Source organism: Scyliorhinus canicula, chromosome 17 (genome assembly GCF_902713615.1).
Source record: "Scyliorhinus canicula chromosome 17, sScyCan1.1, whole genome shotgun sequence".
NCBI classification, from domain to species: domain Eukaryota; kingdom Metazoa; phylum Chordata; class Chondrichthyes; order Carcharhiniformes; family Scyliorhinidae; genus Scyliorhinus; species Scyliorhinus canicula.
Genome location: NC_052162.1, coordinates 57555977 through 57580342, shown reverse-complemented (window position 1 = coordinate 57580342; position 24366 = coordinate 57555977). Strand labels below are relative to the sequence as shown.

At 49.9% G+C, this 24366-nt stretch overlaps 1 protein-coding gene across 1 annotated transcript; it reads right to left on the bottom strand.

The window, feature by feature from the left end:
- Positions 1–2608: 2608 nt before the first annotated feature.
- On the bottom strand, positions 2609–20548 carry glod5 (glyoxalase domain containing 5). The gene is made up of 4 exons (XM_038776014.1): positions 20407–20548; positions 17759–17902; positions 5227–5382; positions 2609–3515 (listed from the first exon to the last, which is right to left on the bottom strand). Exons 1-4 carry the CDS (start codon positions 20464–20466, stop codon positions 3387–3389), a joined length of 489 nt encoding a protein of 162 aa, XP_038631942.1. The 5' UTR covers positions 20467–20548; the 3' UTR covers positions 2609–3386.
- Positions 20549–24366: the final 3818 nt, after the last annotated feature.

The following is a 24366-nucleotide window of genomic DNA, read 5'->3' as shown; positions in this document are numbered from 1 at the left end:
GATCAGTACACCATCCGAGGGTCGGATGATGGCTTCCACAAAACATGGGGGCAATTAATCAGACTGTTTCTAGACATGTTTGAAGCCAATAACGGATAGAAAGGGAGGGGGAGGCGGGGGGGGGTTGTATAGGAACCACCAGGCTCACATAAAGCAGACACGAACGGGGGGGGGGGGGGGGGGGGGGGGGGAGGTGTATCTACCTGCTTTGCTATCTTAAGGGGCTGATGTACAATCACACCAAGGTTCCTCTGATCCTTGGTGCTTGCCAGGGTCCTGCCTTCCATCATGTATTCCCTTGCCTTGTTTGTCCTGCCCCATGTGTATCACCCACTTATCCAGATTGTATTCCATTTGCCACTGATCAGCCCATCTGACCAGCCCGTCTACATCCTCCTGCAATCAAAGGCTATCCTCCTCACTATTTACTCCCCCACCAATTTCCATATCATCCTCAGTGCTGAGTAAAACACGCATTTTGTTGCTATTGCACTTCACAACAACCGAATATGTGCGAGGTTGGATTTTCCGTTTTCATAAAGGTGAAGACATCACAAAGGAACTCGCTGAAGTCTGCACCTGATATGCACATTGCCCTCTCCTCCTAAAAGCTTGGTTCAAGTGGGATTTTGAGGACCAAGCAGCTTTCATTTTGCATGAAAGGCAAGCGAACGTGGTGGGTGTCACGAAGGTCGGCTGGCGTAGATTGCGAAGTACGGCCAGTTGCCAAAAGTGGGTCCCAGGAAATAAAGTTTGAAAAATATGTTACAAGGTCACATGGTACAGCGGACATTTTTGCTGCCTGTTAAAAATATAGTAAACTGCTACAAGCAGACAGAACTCCACAACAGAACTTCACACAGAGAGAGAGGGATCAACAAGCACAGCTATCTAATTATTGTAATCAAGACTAAGAAAGGGTCACGATGCAGCTCCTTAAAAAAATAAGGATCCTCCTCTCTCCGTCTATCATGGTTCCACCTTCAAGCTTACATGAAAAAAACCAACCTCCTGCAGATCAACTATAGGAGCCATCACAAGAGTGGAGACATCTCTGCAATTTCAAAGGCTTCACTTCAGACAACGTAACAATGTGACTATGAAATATAGGTCTATATCCAAACAGAGATCGAGATCAATTCCATTTTATTGTTACCTTCATCTATTAGTGGTTCTCAACCGGGGTCCACATGGACCCTGGGGGTCCATGTAACATTACTGGGGGTCCACACAAAAAAAATACCGAATTGGGGGTCCACGGTGATATTTTAGTGGTCCATAGAGCAATTCTACTTCAGAACAATTGTTATTACTGAGAATAAAATTTTTACAGTAATCTACGCCATATTAAAATACTAAACGTAGAAATATTCATGTAGCTATGAATTTTTTATAGCAATCAAGTAGAAGAAAAAAACTTTACATTTGACAGTGTCGTAAATTTAAAGTTACCTAGAACAAACGGAGGTGAAAATCACCCATCTTTTCTCAGGTAGCAGGCAGCGACCTTAGATGTTTGTTTTCATGATGAATATTCACCTTTCTCTCTCTCTCTCTCTCTCTCGCACTGGCAAAGGTCAAAGAGAGATTATAATCTATCTAATTTACCTTGAGGGCTGAAGGGGCTCAGAACCAAAAAGGTGCATTTGCTGTGGCCCTAATTGTCCCACTAATCTCCCTTGGGATTCATAAACTTATGGGTAAAGAGAATATGCCTTGCTTTGCCTGGAACGCAGTTTTCATATGTTTAATAAAGTTCATAGTTCGATTCAAACTATTTTTCTTTCAGATTTTTCATCCTAACTCAAGTTATGAATAACAGTTATTTACAGGAGACCCTCATTGAATTACAAAGTGATGAAATATTGCACGCAAAATTCAAAGATGGGAAGCATAATATATGGAAACCAAATGACACTGCTAAAAAGTACCCACTACTCTGGGATAAAGCACAGCTCTATGTTATAGCTTTTCCATAATCTTACCTTGTTGAATCAGGATTTAGTCGTGTTTTTCACTTATTATCAAAAGCTCGTAATAGACTCGACATTGTGAAAAAGGGTGATCTTCGACTATCATTGACCTCGATGGAGCCGAATATAAAAAAACTCGCTGAGCAGCATCAACCACAGGGATCTCATTGAATAAATCTGCATTTTTTTCTTAATTACTCACTATGGGGGTCCACAAAAAAATTAAGAGGAAAAGGGGTCCATGGGTTAAAAAAGGTTGAGAACCACTGATCTATACCTAGGTTTATATGTATGTGAGAGAAAGAGAGAGAAAGTGAGCTATAGGGTGGGATCTCCGGTCCCCCAATCGCGTTTCTCTTGGCGGTGTGCCGCTTGCTGGCAGCGGGATTCTATATTCCCACCGCTTATCAACGGGAGTTCCCACTGAGGCCAGCCCACAACGCTCGGTGTGCTTCCAGCGGGAAAAGATAATCCCAACGGTCGGAGAATTCCAGCGATTGTTTACTTCAGTAACTTACACGGAAAAGGTGTAAAAACTAAACTAAACTTCTCTTTTTAAAAAAAATACAAAAGGTTTGCTTGCTGGGTAATTTCAAATTGATTGACTCACTCCAAGAGTAAAACAAAACCCACACTTACACATACAAGTAACTTTAATCAAGGACAATTAAAGGTAACTTCTGAAAATTGTTTGTGACATTAGTATGGTAGACATTCATTAAATGTACAAAAACAGCTAGATTAGCTCATCCATATATTTTTCATTCATATAGATGATGGGCTGGATTCTCTGTTTATGGGACTATGTCCTCACGCCGTCGAGAAAATTGTGGTCTTTTAGGCCAGGAAAATTGGTGTCAAAAGGCCACACATTCAGTGTCTTGCAGGGGGCTATCAGGCAGCTGTCGTAGAGCTCGAGGCTCTAGCTGCCAATACGGCCCTCGCACTTCTGGTCAGAGGCTGCGCATGCGCACAGCGGCGGCCTCCAGCAGCCTTGCTCTGCTCCATGGCAGACTCAGCCTGCGGACCTGGACCGGCGAAATAACGCCCCACATCGGCTGCTCGCCCACCCCTGACCGCCCACACACATAGCCCCCAGTCCCGAATGAAGCCCCGCTTGCCCTCCAATCAGCCCTCCCTCGGATTGAGTCTGCAGCCGCCACCCGAGGTTCCCAAATGGCAGGACCATTCACGCCGTCGGGAATTCGGCCAGCCGAGGGTGGAGAATAGCGGAGCGGGCCTCAGGCAATGGCTTGAGTCAGTGGATACTCGGCGCATGGATTTTCGGTGGCCGGAGAATAGCGAAATCGGCACCGGTCGCGATTTTGTGCGTGAAAATGGATACTCCACCCCGTCGCTGAACACGATTTTGGCGTCGGGATGCGGAGAATCCAGCCCTTACTGTTGACTTTACTATTGGTCAGAACTGTAATTGGAGACTTCGATCAGATTATTGTCCGGATCTCGGAAATAGACTGAAGTGATAGGACCCACTGCACCAGTTCGCTCAATCGGACCTTCTTCAATGCCAACTCCACATACCTGTACACAAAATATCAAGAATCAGTGGAAAGCATTTTCATCTACAAGAAACCGTGATAAAACAATGACTAACATGGCCAATCTTCATTATCGCAGTTGCTCATTAAGCAAATTCACATCTCACTTCCGAAAAACACATATTCAATTTGATACATAGAATCCCTACTGTGCAGAAGGAGGCCATTCGGCCCACTGAGACTGCACCAACCCTTCGAAAGAACACCCTACTTCGGCCCAATCCCCCACCTGTAACTCCACCCAATCTTGGGACATTTAGGGACAATTTAGCATGGCCAATACACCTAGTCTGCACATCTTTGGACTGTTGGAGGAAATCGGAGCATCCGGAGGGAACCCATGCAGTTACGCGGAGAATGTGCAAACTCTGCACAGGCAGTCACCCGAGGTCGTTATTGAACCTGGGTCCCTAGCGCTGTGTGGCAGCAGGGCTAGCCACTGTGTCACCGTATTGCCAATGATTAGTAGAAGTGAGAATGGTGGAAACAAGGCAGAATCTTGTACAACTGTAACTACTGAAAAGTTTCATCTGCATATATCATAAGCACGATAGCACAGTGGTTAGCACTGTTGCTTCACAGCACCAGGGTCCTGGGTTCGATTCCCGCTCGGGTCACTGAATGTGCAGAGACTGCACATTTTCCTCGTATCTGCGTGGGTTTCCTCTGGGTGCTCCGGTTCCTCCCACAGTCCCGAAAGACGTGCTTGTTAGGGAATTTGGACATTATGAATTCTCCCTCTGTGTACCCAAACAGGCGCCGGAGTGTGGCGACTGGGGGATTTTCACAGTAACTTTGTTGCAGTGTTAATGTAAGCCTACTTGTGACAATAATAAAGATTATTATTATTTTTTAAAGCATCATAAACGTAAATCATGTTTTCCACAGCAAAGTTTCATGATATCAGGAATAACATTAGGTAGGATTCCTGGGCACAGTGTTGCAATGGTTAGCTCTGATGCTTCACGGCGCAGAGGTCCCAGGTTCGAACCCGGCTTTGGGTCACTATCCGTGCACTTTCTCCCCATGTTTGCATGGGTTTTGCCCCCACAACCCAAAGATGTGCTGGCTAGGTGGATTGGCCACGCTAAATTGCCCCTTAATTGGAAAAAATAAATTGGGTACTCTAAATTAATTTTTTTTAAAGTAGGATTCCTGCTTATATTGAGTTTTTGAATTATTTCATTTCTATATGCCATTTATAAGAAGAGATCTTGAAACTCGTCCTCAGTGACAGTAAAATTGGGAACTCGTTACTCTGTGATTCCTACTCCCATTAGGTTTTCCAACACTAAATGAGAGCAGCTCAATGCTTCAAATAGGTTGGGGTTATAACTTTATTTCTGACTTTTGTTTTCCAACTGATAATTTATTGAAAACCTCACTAACTAATGTGATGAACTCGTACAGATCATACATGAAAAACGACTTCAATGTAAAAATAAAACTTCTGTTGTATTGTTTAAACCTTTAAAATCTATAGAGTGTCTATTCAAACAGCGCATTCAAGAACTCAAACTCTTGAGTTGATATATGGATTTTATGGTCAAGGGAACTTTGCTCCAAAAACCTTCTCTGTGCTTGCAGTCCTTTAACATTTTAGAGAATTTCCCAAGCATTTGGAGTAATGAGGCTCTCAGATCTCAAAACCTCTAAGTTTACTTTGCACGCATATAAAATACTGTTTGACTAACCTTAAGATGTTCCATCACTTTACGGATCGGCGTTTCTGTAACCAAACACAGATCTATGGATCCTGCTGTAGGTTTGTGTGCTTTTGGCTCAAATTCCTTACCGACTTCATGCAGGTTGAATTTCTGATTCCCAAATGAGAGCGCTTTGCGGTTGCCCTGTTGTAAGAGTTTCATTATCATAAAATATAGTTATCAGCATTCTTGAAAAAAACTTTTTTCTTTTTTTTTCAAAAGAATAAGGTGACAACATTGGCTCAATTATAGCTCTACATCAGCAGGGCATGGGTTCACCTTTTACTCCAGAGCCATAAGTGTTAGCTGCATGCATTTGGAAGGCGATTTTCCTGCTCAAATGCTTCATATGTAAATAGGCTAGGTTTAGAAATTTGCATTAGGAGATACCTATTGCTGTCAGCTGTTAAGTTTCAAAAGGGAGTCAAATACATTTGCATCTTGCAAAGGTTTCACAAGTAAACAAGAGAAGGTTATTAAATTTCATTTGGCCCAAAAGTGGTGGGCTTGGAAAAACATGAAAGGGTTTTATATTTGGAGAAGTTTAAAGAAGTGCTCTGAGGCCAATGGAATCTTAGATGCAAAGTAAGAGGGATATTTCAGGTGAAATTCTGAGAGCTGAGGGATTGGATGTGTGAAGAAGACCTTTCCAGAATAGCTCTGGGCTGGAAGATGTACAGTTTGAATCATCCATCCCAGTCTTGAGGCTGCAGAAGGCAGTCTTGTTCTGAACTCTTGGATTTCCATAGCAGAGTGGCAGTGAGTTTGAGAGGTTGAGTGGTATGCCTTATTAAAGCAACAGCAGCTTTACCTTGAGGTAATATTACTGGATTTCTATAGTTAAAACATCTATAAGGTAGTGTTTCCTGGATGGTGTTTAAATGTCGGTCTAACCAAGCAACGACTTTTGTAGGGTATTTTAAATTGTGTAACTGTAATGTTGATTGCTTACGTTTTCTTTTCTTATTAATAAACATTTCACATTTAATTTTGAAATACTAAAAGTGTTCCTGGATTTTGTGTTACTGAGATAATTATGTTTTCTTCTGATTTTCAGAGTACAAGCAAAAGTGTATGGCGCAGTGAGCCAAATTTCCTTCTGGGATTTTGTTTGTCAGCAATTAACTTCTGCTGAGGTCATAAAATGAAATGAAATGAAAATCGCTTATTGTCACGAGTAGGCTTCAAATGAAGTTACTGTGAAAAGCCCCTAGTCGCCACATTCCGGCGTCTGTTCGGGGAGGCTGTTCGGGGAATCGAACCGTGCTGCTGGCTTGTCTTGGTCTGCTTTCAAAGCCAGTGATTAGCCCTGTGAGCTAAACAGACCCTTAACAATAGCAATAATAACAATAGGAACATAGGAAATAGAAGTAAATAAAGAACCTTAATTGTCACAAGTAGGCGTTCATTAACCTTGCAATGAAGTTACTGTGAAAAGCCCCTAGTCGCCACACTCCGGCGCCTGTTTGGGTACACAGAGGGAAAATTCAGAATTCTCAGCTGGTACGGGAATTGAACCCACGCTGCTGGCCTTGTTCACAACCAGCTGCCTAGCCCACTGAGCTAAACCAGCCGCTCTTAAGAATTAGGGATTGGTCATTCAGCCCCTCAAACTCACTCCGCCATTCAACGAGTTCATAGCTGATCATCTACCTCAACAACAGTTTCCGATATGATCCCATATCCCTTGATATCTTTAACGAAAGAGAAAATGCTGGAAAATCTCAGCAGGTATGGCAGCATCTGGAGGGAGAGGAAAGAACTAACGTTTTGAGTCTAGATGACCCTTTGCCAAAGCTAAAGACAGAGAAAGTAGGAAATATTAATAATATGGAGTGAGAATGAAAGATGAGTCACAGCCGCAGAAACCCAGGAAAACGGGGTGCTAATAGCCACAGAAACCAAGGGGAAGGAGTGCTAATGGCAGTCCCCAGAGAGAAAAAAAGGTGTGAAAGGCCAAACAGGAGAGAAACTAACATCAGAGGGTGAACTGTGACAGATGTAGATGTGGGGGCAGGAGAAGGGGGAAGCAAAGGGGAGAAAGGGTAAGGAAAGGTGGATAAGATGGGGGGGGGGGGGGTTAAATATACATAAAGAAAGACAAGAGAGAAATAAATGGTAAAAGAACTGCTTTCATCCCTTGATATCTTTAATCCTCTTGTAATAAAATCAACAAAGCATTTATCTTTCTTGTTGCTTGCTGCAGAGGAGCAGGCGGATGCGCAGACGGTTGCGGCGCTAGAAGTTGATGGGCTGAAGGAGCGGCAGAGAAGACTGCTAGACAGAGTGGAGGAGCTGGAGAATAGAGCCCGCAGGAACAACCTGAGGATGGTCGGCCTCCCGGAGGGGGCTGAGGGAGCTGATGCCGCAGCGTTTGTAGCAGACCTATTGATGCAGGGACAGAGGGACCCTGCCGCCGACAATGTCGCAAGCCACTATATCACTAATATTGAAGCGAGGTAAAGACCTGGAGGCGTGCGGGTCCTACAGGCCAATCTCCCTGATTAATGTTGGCGCCAAGCTCCTGGCAAAGGTACTGGCGGTTAGAATGGAGGACTGCATACCGGAGGTGATTGGGGAGGACCAAACTGGGTTCGTGAAAGGTAGGCAGCTGGCGGCCAACCTGAGAAGATTACTTAATGTGATAACGATGCCCCCGGCGGGTAGGGAGGTGGAGGTAGTGGTGGCGATGGACGCCAAGAAGGCCTTTAACCGGGTGGAGTGGGACTATCTATGGGAGGTGCTCGGACGGTTTAGGTTCGGGGAGGGACTGGTGAATTGGATCAAATTATTATATCAGGCCCCAAAGGCCAGCGTCAGGACTAACAGAGAAGTGTCGGAGTACTTTAGGCTGTACCGAGGGACCAGACAGGGCTGCCCGTTCTCCCCGCTGCTGTTTGCGCTGGCCATAGAGCCACTGGTGATTGCGCTGAGAGCCGCAGAGGGCTAGAAGGGGATGGTGAGGGGCAGGGTAGAACATAGGGTCTCTCTTTATGCAGACGACCTGCTCCTGTACGTGTCGGACCCAGTGGCCGGGATGGGAAGTATACTGGGAACATTGAGGAAGTTCAGCCAGTTTTCAGGATACGAATTAAATACGGCCCAGAGTGAAATGTCTGTGGTACCGGCAAGGGGCCAGGAGAACAGATTGAGAGGGCTACCATTTAGGTTGGTTGAGGAAAATTTCCGGTATTTGGGAATCCAGGTGGCGCGAGACTGGGGCAGGCTGCACAAGTTAAATTTGGCCAGGGTGGTGGAGCAAATGAAGGGAGAGTTTCGGAGATGGGATGCGCTCCCACTGTCGCTGATAGGGAGGGTGCAGACTTTAAAGATGACAACCCTCCCTAGATTTCAGTTTGCTTTTCAGTGCCTCCCTATCTTTGTCCCACAGTTCTTCTTCAAAAGCGTTAATAGGATGATCATGAGCTTTGTCTGCGCGGGAAAATCTCCGCGGGTGAAGAAGGCGATGCTGGAGAGGAACCACAGTGAGGGAGGGCTGGCTTTGCCTACTCTGATTAATTATTACTGGGCGGCCAACATTGCTATGATAAGGAAGTGGATGGTGGGTACGGGGTCTATCTGGGAGCGGGTGGAGGCGGCTTCGTGCAGGGGCTCCAGCCTGGCAGCCCTGGTCACGGCTCCTCTACCACTGCCGCCGGCCAGGTACTCCACCAGCCTGGTAGTGGTGGCGAGCCTGCGGATATGGGGCCAGTAGAGGAGGCATGTAGAGGAGATGGGGGCGTCGGTTTGGGCGCCAATCTGCGACAAACATCGGTTTGCCCCTGGGAGTATGGATGGGGGGTTTCGAGCATGGTGGCAGGTGGGGATGGAAAGGGTGGGCGATATTGTCCTGGAAGGGAGCTTTGCGAGTTTGAGGAGCTTGGAGGAGAAATTTGGTCTGGTAAGGGGAAATGATTTTAGATACCTACAGTTGCGGGACTTTGTCCATAGACAGGTCCCATCCTTCCCACGCCTCCCGTCAATGGGGATCCAAGACAGAATAGTCTCTAGGGGGGGGAAGAAGGGGAGGGTAGAGTCTCTGATATTTATAAGGTGCTCATGAGGGAGGAAAGGTCCCAGACGGAGGAACTGAAACTTAAATGGGAGGAGGAGCTAGGCGGGGAAATGGAGGACGGGCTGTGGGCAGAGGCCCTGAGTAGGGTAAATTCGACCACAACATGTGCCCACATGACGGTGGCTCGGATGAGCAAATTCTTTGGGATAGAGGACAAATGCGCTAGGTGCGCAGGAGGACCAGCGAACCACGTTCACATGTTTTGGGCATGCCCTAAGCTGAGGGGGTACTGGGAGGGATTTGCGGGGGTCATGTCCCAGGTGCTAAAAACAAGGGTGGTGATGAGTCCAGGGGTGGCAATTTTGGGGATTTCGGAAGACCCGGGAGTCCAGGGGTAGAAAGAGACCGATGTTTTGGCCTTTGCTTCCCTGATAGCCCGGCGACGAATACTATTGGCGTGGAGGGACTCAAAGCCCCCGAAGACTGAGTTGCGGCTTGCGGACATGTCGAGTTTCCTGGATATGGAAAAAATTAAGTTCGCCTTGAGGGGATCTGTACAGGGGTTCGCCCGAAGGTGGTAACCATTTATTGACTTCTTTGCGGGAGAGTGAGCGTCAGCAGGGGTGGGGGGTAGAGTAGAGTAGATAAAGTAGGGTAGAGTAGGAGGGATAAATTGGCGGGTAGTACCGGTGGGAGGGGAGCGGGCTTGGGCAGTATGTTACGATTGAAGTATTGAATGTACGTGGATGTTTGCACACTTTTGCCTTTTTTGCTTTCTTTCTGTTGATGTCTGTAACTGTTTACAAAGCCAAAAACTACCTCAATAAAATTGTTTATTAAAAAAAAAACATTTCCCAATCTCTCACCATTTAAGATATATTCTGCATTTCCGTTTTTCCTACCTATTAAACCCAGGAAGCCGAAAGGTAGGCTGAAAAGTTGTTTCCTTATAGTCACGAAAGCTCTGTTCATGGCAGCAAATATCTGTACACAGTAAAGTCCCTTTGGGACAAACAATACACCGGTCCCTGTCCAGGCCTGCTTTTGTAATGAAAAAGGAACCTTGCTCGTCACATGTCCAAGGAGCCTTTGACCTGGTTCCGCATGCCCCGTTTGAATGTCTGCACCATCCTGGTTCTGGAAGCGTATGCAATGGTACGCTCTGTGCTATCATCCCGTTGATGGGATAACACTGGCCCAATGCCGTATGGAGAGGGATCACATGTGAGAACGAGCGATCAGGACAATCATAGTGGGCCAGCAGCTTGAAGGATAACAGCTGTCTTTTCATCCTGCGATGCCTCGTCTTGTGGAGCTACCCAAGCCCACTTTTGGTTCTTTTTTAACAAGACGTGGAGGTGCCAGCACAGTGGCAAATTTTGGAATAAACTTCCCCTAAGAACTGGCAAATCCTAGAAACTCTCAATTCCCAGAAACTATCTCAATTCCCTGGTGTTTTGTGGAGTCTGGGCTCCTTCTATGGCCTGGACATTTTCCTCCACAGGGTGCAAGCCATCTTTATCCACCCAGTAACTCAAGTACATAGAACATCGAACAGTACAGCACAGTATAGGCCCTTCGGCCCACGATGTTGTGCCGACCTTTTATCCTAAGCTAAGATCAACCTAACCTACATCCCTTCAATTTACTGCTGTCCATGTGCCTGGTCAAGAGTCGCTTAAATGTCCCTGATGACTCTGACTCCACCACCTCAGTTGGCAGTGCATTCCACACACCCACCACTCTCTGTGTAAAGAACCTATCACCTTAAAATTATGTCCCCTCATGACAGCCATTTCCACCCTGGCGAAAAGTCTCTGGCTATCCACTCTATCCATGCCTCTCATTACCTTGTACACCTCTATCAAGTCACCTCTCTTCCTTCTTTGCTCAAGTGAGAAAAGCACTAGCTCCCTCAACCTTTCTTCATAAGACATGCCCTCCAGTCCAGGCAACGTACTTGTAAATCTCCTCTGCACCCTCTCCAAAGCATCCACAGCCTTCCTATAATGAGGCGATTGAGAACTGGACACAATATTCCAAGTGTAGTCTAACCAGAGTTTTATAAAGCTGCAGCAAAACCTCGCGGCTCTTAAACTCAATTCCCCTGTTAGTGAAAGCCAACACCCATATGCTTTCAACCTGGGTGGCAACTTTGAAGGATCTATGTACGTGGACCCCAAGATCCCTCTGTTCCTCCACACTTCCAAGAATCCTGCCTCTAACCCTGTATTCAGCATTCAAATTCGACCTTCCAAAATTAATCACTTCACATTTATTAAGGATAAACTCCATCTGCCACTTCACAGCCCAGCTTTGCATCCTGTCAATGTCCTGTTGTAACCTGCATCTGCCCTCGACACTGTCTATAACACCACCAACCTTCGTGTCATCAGCAAACTTACTTATCTACCCTTCCACTTCCTCATCCAAGTCATTTATAAAAACCACGAAGAGCAGAGGTCCCAGAATTGCCTCTGCAAGTCCAGGCTTGTTGGTGGGGGCCGAATGTAATGCGACATGAATCCCAGATCCCGGTTGAGTCCGCATTCATGCGTGCGGAACTTAGCTATAAGTTTTTGCTCAGCAATTTTGCGTTGTCGCGTCTCCTGAAGGCCTCCTTGTAGAATGCTGACCCGGAGATCAGAGGCTGAATGTCCTTGACTGCTGAAGTGTTCCCCAACTGGAAGGGAACAGTCCTGCCGCATTACATTCGGCCCCCACCAACAAGCCTGGACTTGCAGAGGCCTACCGACTGAACTGGCTTGGGACAATTCACACCTCTTTAACCTGGAGTTACCTCTCTCTCTGCATCTTTGATGATTTGATTGCCTGCAGGTGCTCGCATTCCGGGCATCTCTGACTGTGTCTATATAAAACATTTCTGGAACAAGCCTTTCCATTCACCTGAAGAAGGAGCCGTGCTCCGAAAGCTCGTGTTTGAAACAAACCTGTTGGACTTTAACCTGGTGTTGTAAGACTTCTTACTGTGCTCACCCCAGTCCAACGCCGGCATCTCCACATCAAATTTAACTTATGCAGCCTGCCCCAGTCTCGTGCCACCTGGATTCCCAAATACCGGAAATTTTCCTCAACTAGCCTAAATGGTAGCCCTCTCAATCTGTTCTCCTGGCCCCTTGCCTGGACCACAAACATTTCACTCTTGACCGTATTTAATTTGTATCCTGAGAACTGGCCGAACTCCCTCAGCATTCCCAGTATAGTTCCCATCCCGGCCACTGGGTCCGACACGTACAGGAGCGGCTCTATGGCCAGCGCAAACAGCAGCGGGGAGAGCGGGCAGCCCTCTGGTCCCTCGGAACAGCCTAAAGTACTCCGACACTTCTCTGTTGGTCCTGACACTGGCCCTCGGGGCCTGATATAATAATTTGATCCAATCCACCAGTCCCTCCCCGAAGCCAAACCGTCCGAGCACCTCCCATAGGTAGTCCCACTCCACCCGGTCAAAGGCCTTCTCGGCGTCCATTGCCACCACTACCTCCACCTCTCTACCCGTCGGGGGCATCATTATCACATTGAGCAATCTCCTCAGATTGGCCGCCAGCTGCCTACCTTTCACGAACCCCGTTTGATCCTCCCCAATCACCTCCGGTACACAGTCCTCCATTCTACCCGCCAGTACCTTTGCCAGGAGCTTGGCGTCTACATTAATCAGGGAGATTGGCCTGTAGGACCCGCACACCTCCGGGTCTTTACCCCGCTTCAATATCAGAGATATGGTGGCTTGTGACATTGTCGGCGACAGGGTCCCTCTGTCCCTTGCCTCATTGAAGACCCTCGCCAAGACCGGGCCCACCAGCTCAGAGAACTTCCTATAAAACTCTACTGGGTATCCATCCGGCCCCGGGGACTTCCCCGACTGCATGGCCTTTAGGCCCCCCAATACCTCCTCTACTCTAATCGGGGCCCCCAGCTCTTCCACTCGCCCCCCCCAACTGTTCGGAATGTTAACCCGTCCAGAAACTTTTTCATCCCCTCCGGTTCTTCCGGCGGCTCCGAAGTGTACAGCTTACGATAGAAGTCCCGGAATACCCTATTCAATTCTGCCGGATCCTCCACTTTGCGCCCCCCCTCGTCCCTCACTCTACCTATTTCCCTGGCCGCCTCCCTCCTCCTGAGTTGCTGCGCTAACAGTCTGCTAGCCTTTTCCCCATGCTCGTACACCACTCCCCTCGCCTTCCTAAGCTGTTCCACGGCCCTGCTCGTGGATAGTGCGCCCAGTTCTGCCTGTAGTCTCTGCCTCTCCCTGAGTAAAACCTCCCCCGGGGACTCCGCGTGCTCTTCATCTATCCGACCCATTTCCCTGACCAATCTATCCATCTCTGCCCGGTCTGCCTTGGCTCTGTGGGCCCCAATTGAAATCAGCTCCCCCCGCACTACTGCCTTTAGCGCCTCCCACACGGTCGCCGCTGAGACCTCCCCAATGTCATTCACCTGCAGGTAATTTTTTATGCATTTCCGCAGCCTCTCGCAGACCCCCTCCTCCGACAGCAGTCCCACATCTAGCCTCCATTGCGGGCGTTGATAGCTCGCTCTCCCAAACTGCAGGTCCACCCAATGCGGGGCATGGTCTGAAATGGTAATTGCTGAGTATTCCGTGTTCTTTACCTCCCCCATACAGTCCCTGCTTAGTACAAAGAAATCTATCCTGGAATATACTTTATGGACGTGCGAGTAAAACGAGTAGCCCCTTCCTGTTGGCTGTCCCTCTCTCCAGGGGTCCACTGCCCCCATTTGCTCCATAAACCCTTTCAGCTCCCTTGCCATTGCTGAGAGTCTACCCGTTCTGGGACACGATCATTCAAAGTCGGGTCAAGGACCATGTTAAAGTCCCCTCCCATTATTAGCCTGCGAGAATCCAAGTCCGGGATCTTCCCCAGCACTCTTTAATGAAGTCCACGTCATCCCAGTTCGGGGCATATATATTCACCAGCACCACTCTTCTCCCCTCCAGTCTGCCCCGTACCATCAGGTATCTGCCCCCCCTGTCTGCGGATATGCCCTCTGCCTCAAATTGCACGCGCTTGTTGATCATGATTGCCACCCCTCTGGACTTCGAGTCCAAGTCCGAGTGGAAGATCTGGCTAATCCAGCCCTTCCTTAGCCTGGTCTGGTCTGACACTTTCAGATGTGTCTCCTGCAACATAATTACGTCCGCCCTCAGGGCCCGCAAGTGCGCGAACACCCGCGCCCTCTTAACCGGCCCATTCAGTCCCTTGACGTTCCAGGTGATCAGCCTGGTCGGGGGGCACATCCCACCCCCCCCACCCCACCGGTCAGCCATAGCCTTTCTCGGGCCGGCCCCTGACCCGTGCGTCGCGCCATTCCTGGCCCGCCCTTTGGCTGCCTCCACCCTCGACCTCCTTTCCAGTGCCTATTTCAAGTCCCTCTCCCGTCAGCAGAACAACCCCCCCCCTCCCCTAACCCCATCCCCCGATACCCCCACCCCTGCCATCTACTGGCTGTAACTTCCCCCCCCCCCCATCTGACTTCCTTGACTAGCCAATCTGCTAGCCCGGTGACTCAACACTCCGGCGCCTTCCTGTCCCATTCCCCTTGTTTCCCCGTCCTCCTCCCCACCCACTGGGGCAAGCCGGCTCCAGTGTCTTCCGCGAGTTGCACCAAAAGCACAAACCAGCCCAAACAGGAAAAAAAAAGAAAAAAAAACACAGAAAAAAGAGAAAAAGCACATAAATGTCCATGAACAAAGGAAAGAGTCTCAAATGTTCCGTTTGGCCCCTTTGGCCCAGCAAACCGTTGAGCAGCAGTCCAGGCACATTCGGCGTTCCTTCCAACAGAAATCCTCGGGCCCTAACTCGCGTCCTTGGGGCCTCCTTTCGGGACCAGCCCCAGGTCCCTCACAAAATCCATCGCTTCTTCGGGCTCGGAGAAGTAGTGGTGTTGACCCTGGTGCGTGACCCATAGCCGAGCTGGGAACAGCAGACCAAACTTCACGTGCTTCTTGAACAGCACCTCCTTGACATTCTTAAAGGCTGCTCGCCGTCGAGCCACCTCCTGGCTTAGGTCCTGATAAATGCGGAGAACACTGTTGTTCCACGTGCTGCTCCTGGCGCTCTTTGCCCACTGCAGCACCCGCTCCTTGTCCACGAACCTGTGGAACCTAATCACCATCGGGCGGGGGGGGGGGGGGTCCGCCCGGCCGCCCCTGCCTTGCCTGCACTCTGTGTGCCCCCTCCAGCTCCAGCGGTCGCGGAAAGGCTTCGGCCCCCATCAGCTGCTTCAGCAGGTCTGCTACAAACACTGCAGCATCAGCTCCCTCAGCCCCCTCCGGGAGGCCGACCATCCTCAGATTGTTCCTGCGGACTCTATTCTCCAGCTCCTCCACTCTGTCCAGCAGTCTTCTCTGCCGCTCTTTCAGGCCGTCCACTTCTAGCGCTGCAACCGTTTGCGCATCCGCCTGCTCCTCCACTGCCTCTCCCAGCTCCTTAACTTTAACATCCTGGGCGTCCAGCCTCTGGTTCAGCTGATCCACCGCTTTCTGGATTGAGTCCAAGCTGTCTCGCTTCAGCGCTTCAAAACTGGACTTCATTACCTGGAGCATGTTATCCAGCGCCAGCTGGATTGCTGAATCCGGGGTCCGTGTGTCCGCCATCTTAGGTCCCAGGTAATTTTCTTCAGGTCCTTGTCTCTGTCCCTTTTTCTCCTTCTTCTTCTGCCTTCTGGAATCCCGCTGTTCCATGTGCCGCAGCCCGCTCCTCAGCACCTTCGCTGCCACCTTCCTTCGCCCAGCTCCTTAAATTTTACCTCCTGGGCATCTGAAGTGGGTCCAAGGTGTCCCTCCTCAGCAACTCCAAACTTTTTTTCTTTGTCCTGGAGGAAGGAAGGTCCGTGGGTCCGCCATCTTACCTTTCAGGTCAGCTTCCTCCTTGTCTCCGTTTCTCTCTCTCTCCTTCCTCCTCACCTGCTGGCCTCCCACACTTTCATCTGCTGCAGCCCGCTCTCCTCTTCTGTTCCCGGCAGCCTTTTTGCCGCCCCCGTGGTCCCGCTATCGCGGGGAATCAGCTGTTAAGCCCCGCCGGAGTGAGAGCCCGCCGAATGTGCGGCTCACTCGGACATCGCCGCCACCGGAAGCGCTCCGCGCAGTTGTAATCTTAGTTGGAGTGTCAGCAGTGACCTGGCCAGTTGAGCACTGCCCTGGGAAGCTGCAAGATTCCAGTACTGAGATCGAGCAACACTATGGAAACTGTAGTCCATGGAACCTTGGAGTTCCTGAGATCCCTTCTCCATGTTCTCGCAACACATCTCTAATTCAATGGTTCCCTTCAAATCAAGAGTAGGCTCCGCCAACAGCTTACCTCTGTGTGCCAATGTTAATAATTCTGCACCCCAGCCGGTCCCTCAACATCTCTAAAAGCGATAGACAAAACTCGCAATGCTCAGCCAGCCATTGGAGTCAAGTCAAGAAATCCATAAGTGACTCTCCCCGAGTCCGCACAGCAGTATTGAATCGGCACCACTGCATGATCACGGATGGTTTTGGGTCATAATGGTTAGATACCAATTCGTCAAAAGATTTTGAATCCAGTGTAGCCGGGTATGTGAGGCTTTTAATTCTGCCAAAGGTTGGGACCCCACAGACAGCCAGGCGGATTACCTTCTCTCGGTTCTCTCCACTGATGCCGTTAGCCTGTTAAAAGTACCTCATTCACTCAGCCCAATCTTCCAGGCCTGCGTCAAATGCCACTAACTTCCCAAAGAGCAGTGTTTTTCAAACGTCTGTACAACATGTTGCTGCATGACACTATTCCAGAGTGGCTGGGATGTCCAGAATTAGAATTAAAATGTATTTTACCCTGTCCCCCGTATTAAGATCCAGGAAGCTGAATGGTAGGGTGAACGTTGTTTTATTTATGGTCATGAAAAGTCTGCCCATGGCAGCAAATATATATACAGAGTAAAGTCCCATTGGGACAACCAACATGCCGGTCCCTGTCGAGGCCGGCTCTATACCTTTTTAAGCATCCACCCACGAGCGGGGAAGCTCATATTGCACGGGTCCCACAGGGAGATTAATCAGGGTATCCTGATTGGTTTACCCAGAAAAGAGATGGGAGTCGGCCACCAGGGAAGCTAGTACGGCCTGTTTGAAAGGCCTGCCATGGTGCTGTGGCACCTCGTGCCAGTTAATGTAAAGACAGAAACGTCCTCTAGTCCCCATTCCTCAGCATCCACACATGCCCGTGCCCCATCTGTGCCACCTCATGGCCCATCATGCCCTTTATGCTAAGTTATGCCCCCACATCCCACCCCCATCCCCCAAGCTGCATGGTCAAAATCGTAGCAAAGCATGACCTAGCATGTGAAACATTTCTAAGACAGTGAGGGTGAACTGGTGGAAGAGCTCCTAAATGTGGAAAATGCTTTCTGGATATATTTGACTTTAGAAAAAAAAAATCAAGACTTGTTGAGAGTCCATTGCTTACACGTGAAAATAAAACAAGTAAACATGAAGTGTGATTTTACCTTGAAAGTGACAACTTCCATCCCTAAGGTTTGAGAATAGAATGCCACAGTATCTTCAATGCTTTTTACTGTCAGAACTAGATGATCCAATCCTTTGATCTGGATTGGTGAGGTAGTGTTCTTCTGTCTGAACTGGATCAAACACTATGTAATAAATGGATATTAGAAAGAAAGTAAGACACTATGATAAAACTGTGCTTCAGTACATCATTTCTCACCTTAGAGATGGACAGTAGATGGCCTGCACCTTAGCTACATTCAATTATTCAAAGTTCCCTTGTAACAATGCATCTTGAGGAATGCATACCTTCAGTGTTCCTGTGCCCAAACTGTTGTTGAATGAAGCGATGTACAGAACTAGATTTAACTATGAAGCAGGGAATCTCAGCTGTGGATAACGGAAATCAAGCTGCTATCATCAGGTTAAACACTTCCACAAAAAGCTGTGCTAACAAATGTTGGGGGATTTTTGTCAACATGAAGAAAGGTGATTGTATATCAAGGAAACTTTAAAGAATGTGAAAGAAACCGTGGAATTAAAATCTATGAGTCTAACATCTGTTTCAGAAAGTTAGTGGAATCTATAATTGAGTTCAGAGATTGACCACTTAGAGAAATTGGAGTTGAATAGAGACATCCAGCATCGATTTACTAATCGGAGATAGTGTCCAACAAATCTGATTTTTTGTAAACGACCAAGGTCGTACAAAGAGGAATTCCTATGGATGTCATTTACATGGGTTTTCAGAAAGGATTCAATAAGAGCTTTGACAAAGGGTCATCTAGACTCGAAACGTTAGCTCTTTTCTCACCCTACAGATGCTGCCAGACCTGCTGAGATTTTCCAGCATTTTCTCTTTTGGTTTCAGATTCCAGCATCCGCAATAGTTTGCTTTTATCCAATAAGGTGTCAAGAGCAGATAATGGGTGTGCACTTGAATTTGAAAGGGGCGACTCGTAATGCCTAACCAAGATCTGTACTGTTGCCTCACTATTGACTATATTTCTGACTGATATAGATAACACACAGAAAGCCATGCATCCAAGCTTGCTGATGACAAAGATTGATGTATTATAAGTACTGCAGATGGAAGCATAAATTACAAAAAGGCACTGATAAATTAAAATTGTGGCAGATGGATTTCATGGCCGGGAAAGGTGAGGTTACCCACCTTGATTCAAAAAAGATTGAGAATCTAGGAAACAAGGATATCACTTTCAAATAAGAGCCAGGCCATTTTGGAAAGAGGTGAGGGAACATCTCTTCACATAAAGGGAATTAGAAGTGTAGAATTCACTCAAAAAGCAGCAGGGAAGTGGGTTTGGGTGGGGTGCTCTTTCAGAGGCTCGGTGCAGGCCAGATGGGCTGAATGGCCTCCTTCTGCACTGTAGGGATTCTATACAGATCATCAAATAGTGGAAAAGGCTAAAGTTCTGAAAAGCATACTCCTCTATCTATATTGCACTTTCCCCTCGACGGTGGCTGGTTCAACTACAACAGACCTACTCTACACTAACTCACCAACTACCTCTCCACTCGGTTTACATTTTTAAAACTTCTCAAGGCCTATCTCTTCAACCAAGATAGTTATCACCTGACTTAATTCTCCACCAAGGCTCTCCACTTCCTTTCTTTAAATGACTAAAGGCTTTGTACAAATGTAGGTTTTTGATCAAGATCTCAATGGTTCATGCTCATTAACTGAGCAATCGCATGAAGCCAAACATGGGCTATTGACAATATAGAAATGACAGCACAAATTGAAGCTGTTTGGCCGATGACGCTCGATCTAACAACTTTCAAGTGAAACAATCTCCTCCCATCCTTCACAGCTCCTTCCACAAACCCTTTTCAAATCGTGATCCTATCCCACTTCAAAATGCATTTTTTCTTTTTCCTCAACTACTGAAAGAAACAATTTCATAATCTAACTAACGTGTCCAATGCAAACTAATTTCCTGCACAGGAGGCCATTGACACATTGTGCATCTACCAGCTCATTGAAAGGGCTATCCACTATGTACAAACACTCCACTAAGCTCCACCATTCAATAAGATCATCCCTGCAAATTTCAAGGGTTTATTCAATTTGCTTCTGAAAGTTACTGTTGAATCTGCTTCCACAACCTTTCAGTCGGCACGTTCCAGATCAGTCTGCGCCAGTTATTTTGCACACTTACATCTGTGTTCTCTGGCTAAGGTGCCATTGGAAACTATTTCTCCTTATTTACTCTATAAAAACCCTTCATCATATTGAACACATCTATTCATTCTCCCTTTTACCATCTCTGCCTGAAGGAAAACTACTCCAGTTTCTCAATGCAACTGAAGAGCCATTGGATCCCAAACGTGTTTGTCTCTCCCTCCACAAATGCTGCCAGGTCTGCTGAGTTTTTCCAGCACTTTCTGATTTTATTACCTGGGAACAAAACAAAAAGAATCCACAAATGGTCCTCAAACCAAGATTTGTACAGCCAAGACCACACGCCCAAAACCTCCCTTTTCCATAGACCAGTGGTCCCAACCCCAGGATGTGCAGCGGGATAGGGGTGTACTGAGTGGGGACTGTGTTGTTACGGCGCCAGAGCAAGGATAGGCCTTTTCTATGCTCAACATTTTATTGAATATAAATGTGAGGTAAGATTACCTGACGGTAAACGCCATGACAACGCAATCCCGTACAAAGCAAACTCTTTAAAAGCGCCATTTTGCTTCATTAAACTACTGCAGTTCGGCTCTTACTTCCTGAGCTGTGACTGACCGTATTTCCTCTAATGTAAGAGCCGGCTGAACTCTCTATCTCGGGCAGGTGCCAAGGCCAAAGGCGCGCTATTCATTTCCCAGTACTCACGGCTCAGCAAAATAGTCAAGGGAAACTTTACAGTTACCAATTTTGATTGCACTTTCACAATCACAAATCTTTGTTTCGTCAACTCCTTCACGATTCCCCTTTCTTCTATCAGCCATAAATGCTAATTGGAAGCAGATCAAAAAGGGGCTTTAAATAAAATTAAGGGAACATCCAGGAGAAATCATAGAATTTACAGTGCAGATGGAGGCCATTCAGCCCATCGAGTCTGTACCGGACACTGTGGAGAGCACCATATTTAAGCCCACAACTCCACCCTATCCCAGTAACCCCACCTAACCTTTTTGGATACTGAGGGCAATCTGAATATAAGGGGTCCCGTGGCTGGCCCTTTGGCAATCTGTGAAAAATGAAGTGGTCAGTCATTTGTATTTCTAATGACTTTTTAAAATGATCGGGGCGGGGCTGGGGGGGGCGGGGCAGAGGCGGCGGGGGGGGCCGAGGCGGGAGGGGGCCGAGGCGGGGGGGGGGGGCTGAGGCGGGGGGGGGGGCGAGGCCGAGGCGGGGGGGCGGGGCTGAGGTGGGGGCGGGGCCGAGGTGGGGGGGCGGGGCCGAGGCGGGGGCCGGGGCCGAGGCGGGGGGGATCCGAGGCGGAGGGGGGCTGAGGCGGGGGGGGGGGGGGCCAAGGCGGGGGGGGGTGAGGCGGGGGGGCGAGGCGGGGGGTGGCGAGGCGGGGGGGGCCGAGGCGGGGGGTGGCGAGGCGGGGGGGACCGAGGCGGGGGGGGGGGGCCGAGGCGGGGGGGCGGCGGGACCGAGGCGGGGGGGGTGAGGCGGGGGGGGCGAGGCGGGGGGGGCCGAGGCGGGAGGGGGGGGGCGAGGAGGGGGGGGGGCGAGGCGGGGGGGGGGCCGAGGCAGGGGGGGCGGGGCCGAGGCGGGGTGGGGGGCCGAGGCGGGGGGGGCCGAGGCGGGGGGGGGGGCGAGGCGGGGGGGGGGGGGCCGAGGTGGGGGGGCGGGGCCGGGGGGGTGTCGGGGGGGCTGAGGCGGGGCCGAGGCGGGGGGGTGTGGGGCGGGGCCGAGGTGGGGGGGCGGGGCCGAGGGTGGGGGCGGGGCCGAGGCAGGGGGGACAGGGCGGGGCCGAGGCAGGGGGGGGCGAGGCGGGGCAGGACCGGGGTCGGGTGGGCGGGGCGGGGGTGGGGGGGGGGCAGGGCGGGGTGGGGGGGGGCCGAGGCGGGGCCAGGCCGGGGGGGGGCGGGGTGAGGCGGGGCGGGGGGGGCGGGGGGGGCGAGTCGGGGGGGGAGCTGAGGCGGGGGGCGGGGCCGAGGCGAGGGAGGGCGAGGGGGCGGGGGCGAGGGCGAGGGGGGGGCAGGGGCGAGGGGGGCGGGGGCGAGGGTGAGGGGGGGGCAGGGGCGAGGGGGGGCCGAGGCGAGGGGGGGGCGGGGGCGGGGGGGCGGGGTCAAGGGCGAGGGTGAGGGGGGTAAGGGGGGGGCGGGGGCGGGGCCGAGGGAGCGGACGGAGGGGAGGACGGAGGGGGAGGGGCGGCGGGAGGGGCCGCCCTGGGGGAGGGCGGCCACCGCGCATGCGCTGGTTGGCACCGGCCCAACTGCGCATGCGCGGGACCCGAGTCTCTGGCGCCCCCTAGCACATGGCGCCCCGGGCGACTGCCCGAGTTGCCGGTACCTTGGGCCGGCCCTGCATATAAGCACCTGTGTAGGCTTTGTGAGCCAGTCTTAAGTTGACTGGACTGCTAGCAGCACTATTTGTAGCTACTCCTGTAATATCGTTATTGGAAATAAATGTTGGTGTGGTGACGGAATTCTGCCTCCCGTGGCCCATCCCTTAATTTGTGCTGGCTATGAGTCCTAGGTCGTGGATACAGGCAACATTTTAATTGGAAGAGTGGATTTGGGGTTAAATTTCATCCCCATGAAGTTAGAAACCCAACATGATCCTTGTGTTTTACTTCTTGAGCCTACAACTAGTTCACCCAGCTCTGAGAGAAACCTGCGTGGAATCATTTTAGCATGGTTCAGGTTTTCTGAGTGTGTCAAGCTTTTGGTACCGCAATGCTGAATCCACTACTGGCCACCTCACTCCCCCAAACACAAATGATTCCTATAGTCAGAAATCCCTCTGTCTCATTCACACCTTTCGGATGTAATTTAATGTGTGCAATGGGAGTCCTGCCCATCAGTTGAAGAACTGATGGGAACACCCCATCACTTATCTTCGAGAGGCCCAATGCAATAATCATGCAATTACCTGGACAATGTCGGGCCTTTCACATGCTCAAGTCCTCAGAAGAGCAGAAACCCATCCTCAAGAGCTGTTGGCCAATCAGAGGCTGGCATTAAGGAAATTTGGCATGTTCACATTAACTCTTACCAACTTTTACAGATGCACCATAGAAAGCATCCTATCTGACTGCATCACAGCCTGGTATGGCAACTGCTCGGCCCAAGATCGCAAGAAACTTCAGAGAGTCGTGAACACAGCCCAGCCCATCACACAAACCTGCCTCCCATCCACTGACTCTATCTACACCTCCCGCTGCCTGGGAAAAGCAGGCAGCTTAATCAAAGACCCCTCCCACCCGGCTTACTCACTCGTTCAACTTCTTCCATCGGGCAGGAGGTACAGAAGTCTGGCAGGAGATACAAAGCTCTGAGAACGTGCACGAACAGACTCGATAACAGCTTCTTCCCCACTGTCACCAGACTCTTAAATGACCCTCTTATGGACTGACCTCATTAACACTACACCCCTGTATGCTCCACCCGATGCCGGTGTTTATGCAGTTACATTGTGTACCTTGAGTTGCCCTATTGATGCATGAGACTAAGGTTGGGTACAACTGTGGCTTTATTGCAGTCAGATGCGTGGCCTCCTGCTGCAGCTGGCGAAATGGCAGATCAATGGAGGACACGCATATTTATACTCCTCCTACTGGGCGGAGACAGCCAACGGGAGCTATCGGCGAACCTGTAACACAGGTCCCACTTTACATCCCCTAATTCAGGTGTACAGTCGTTCACCACAGCCATTATGTATTTTCTTTTCTTTCCTTTACTTTTCATGTACTTAATGATCTGTTAAGCTGCTCACAGAAAATTACTTTTCACTGTACCTCGATACACGTGACAATAAACAAATCCACTCCTTTGATCTTCCTGTGACACTACATTCAGGCTCAAGGAACCGTACTCCTAGGAGGAGTCGCACCAGGCGCTTCACAAGAAATGGTTGGCAAGAATGGAGGAGATGGAGAACTGCTCCCGCCGGAAGAATCTTCGGATTTTGGGCCTCCCGGAGGGGCTGGAAGTTTCGGATTTGGGGGCCTACGTGATCATGATGCTGAACTCGCTGATGGGCGCGGGGTCGTTCCGGGGACCCCTGGATCTGGAGAGTGCCCATCGGGTGCGGCTGCGGAAGCCCGGGCCGATCGAGCCACCCAGAGCGGTGCTGGTCCGATTTCAACGCTCGGTCGACCGTGAGTGTGTGCTTCATTGGGCGAAGAGGGAGAGGAGTAGTAAGTGGGAGAATACGGAGATCAGGATCTACCAGGACTGGAGTGCGGAGGTGGCGAAGAGAAGGGCTGGGTTTAACCGGGCAAAGGCAGTGCTCCACAAGAAGGGGGTCAAGTTTGGCCTGTTACAGCCGGCACTCCTGTGGGTCACTTATGAAGACTGCCAACTTTATTTTGACTCCCCGGAGGAGGCCTGGACTTTTGTCCAGGCAGAGAAGCTGGACTTGAACTGAGGACTGGGGGCTGGGGAACGTTGTACGCAGCCCGGAGGCTTT

Coding starts and splice junctions, on each gene's coding strand:
- glod5 (XM_038776014.1), bottom strand. CDS start 20,466: ATGGCGCTTTTAAAGAGTTTGCTTTGTACGGGATTGCGTTGTCATGGC. Junction 5,383..17,758: donor TGGAAGTTGTCACTTTCAAG/GTAAAATCACAC, acceptor CTCTTACAACAG/GGCAACCGCAAAGCGCTCTC. Junction 3,516..5,226: donor AAGTGATGGAACATCTTAAG/GTTAGTCAAACA, acceptor TTTTGTGTACAG/GTATGTGGAGTTGGCATTGA.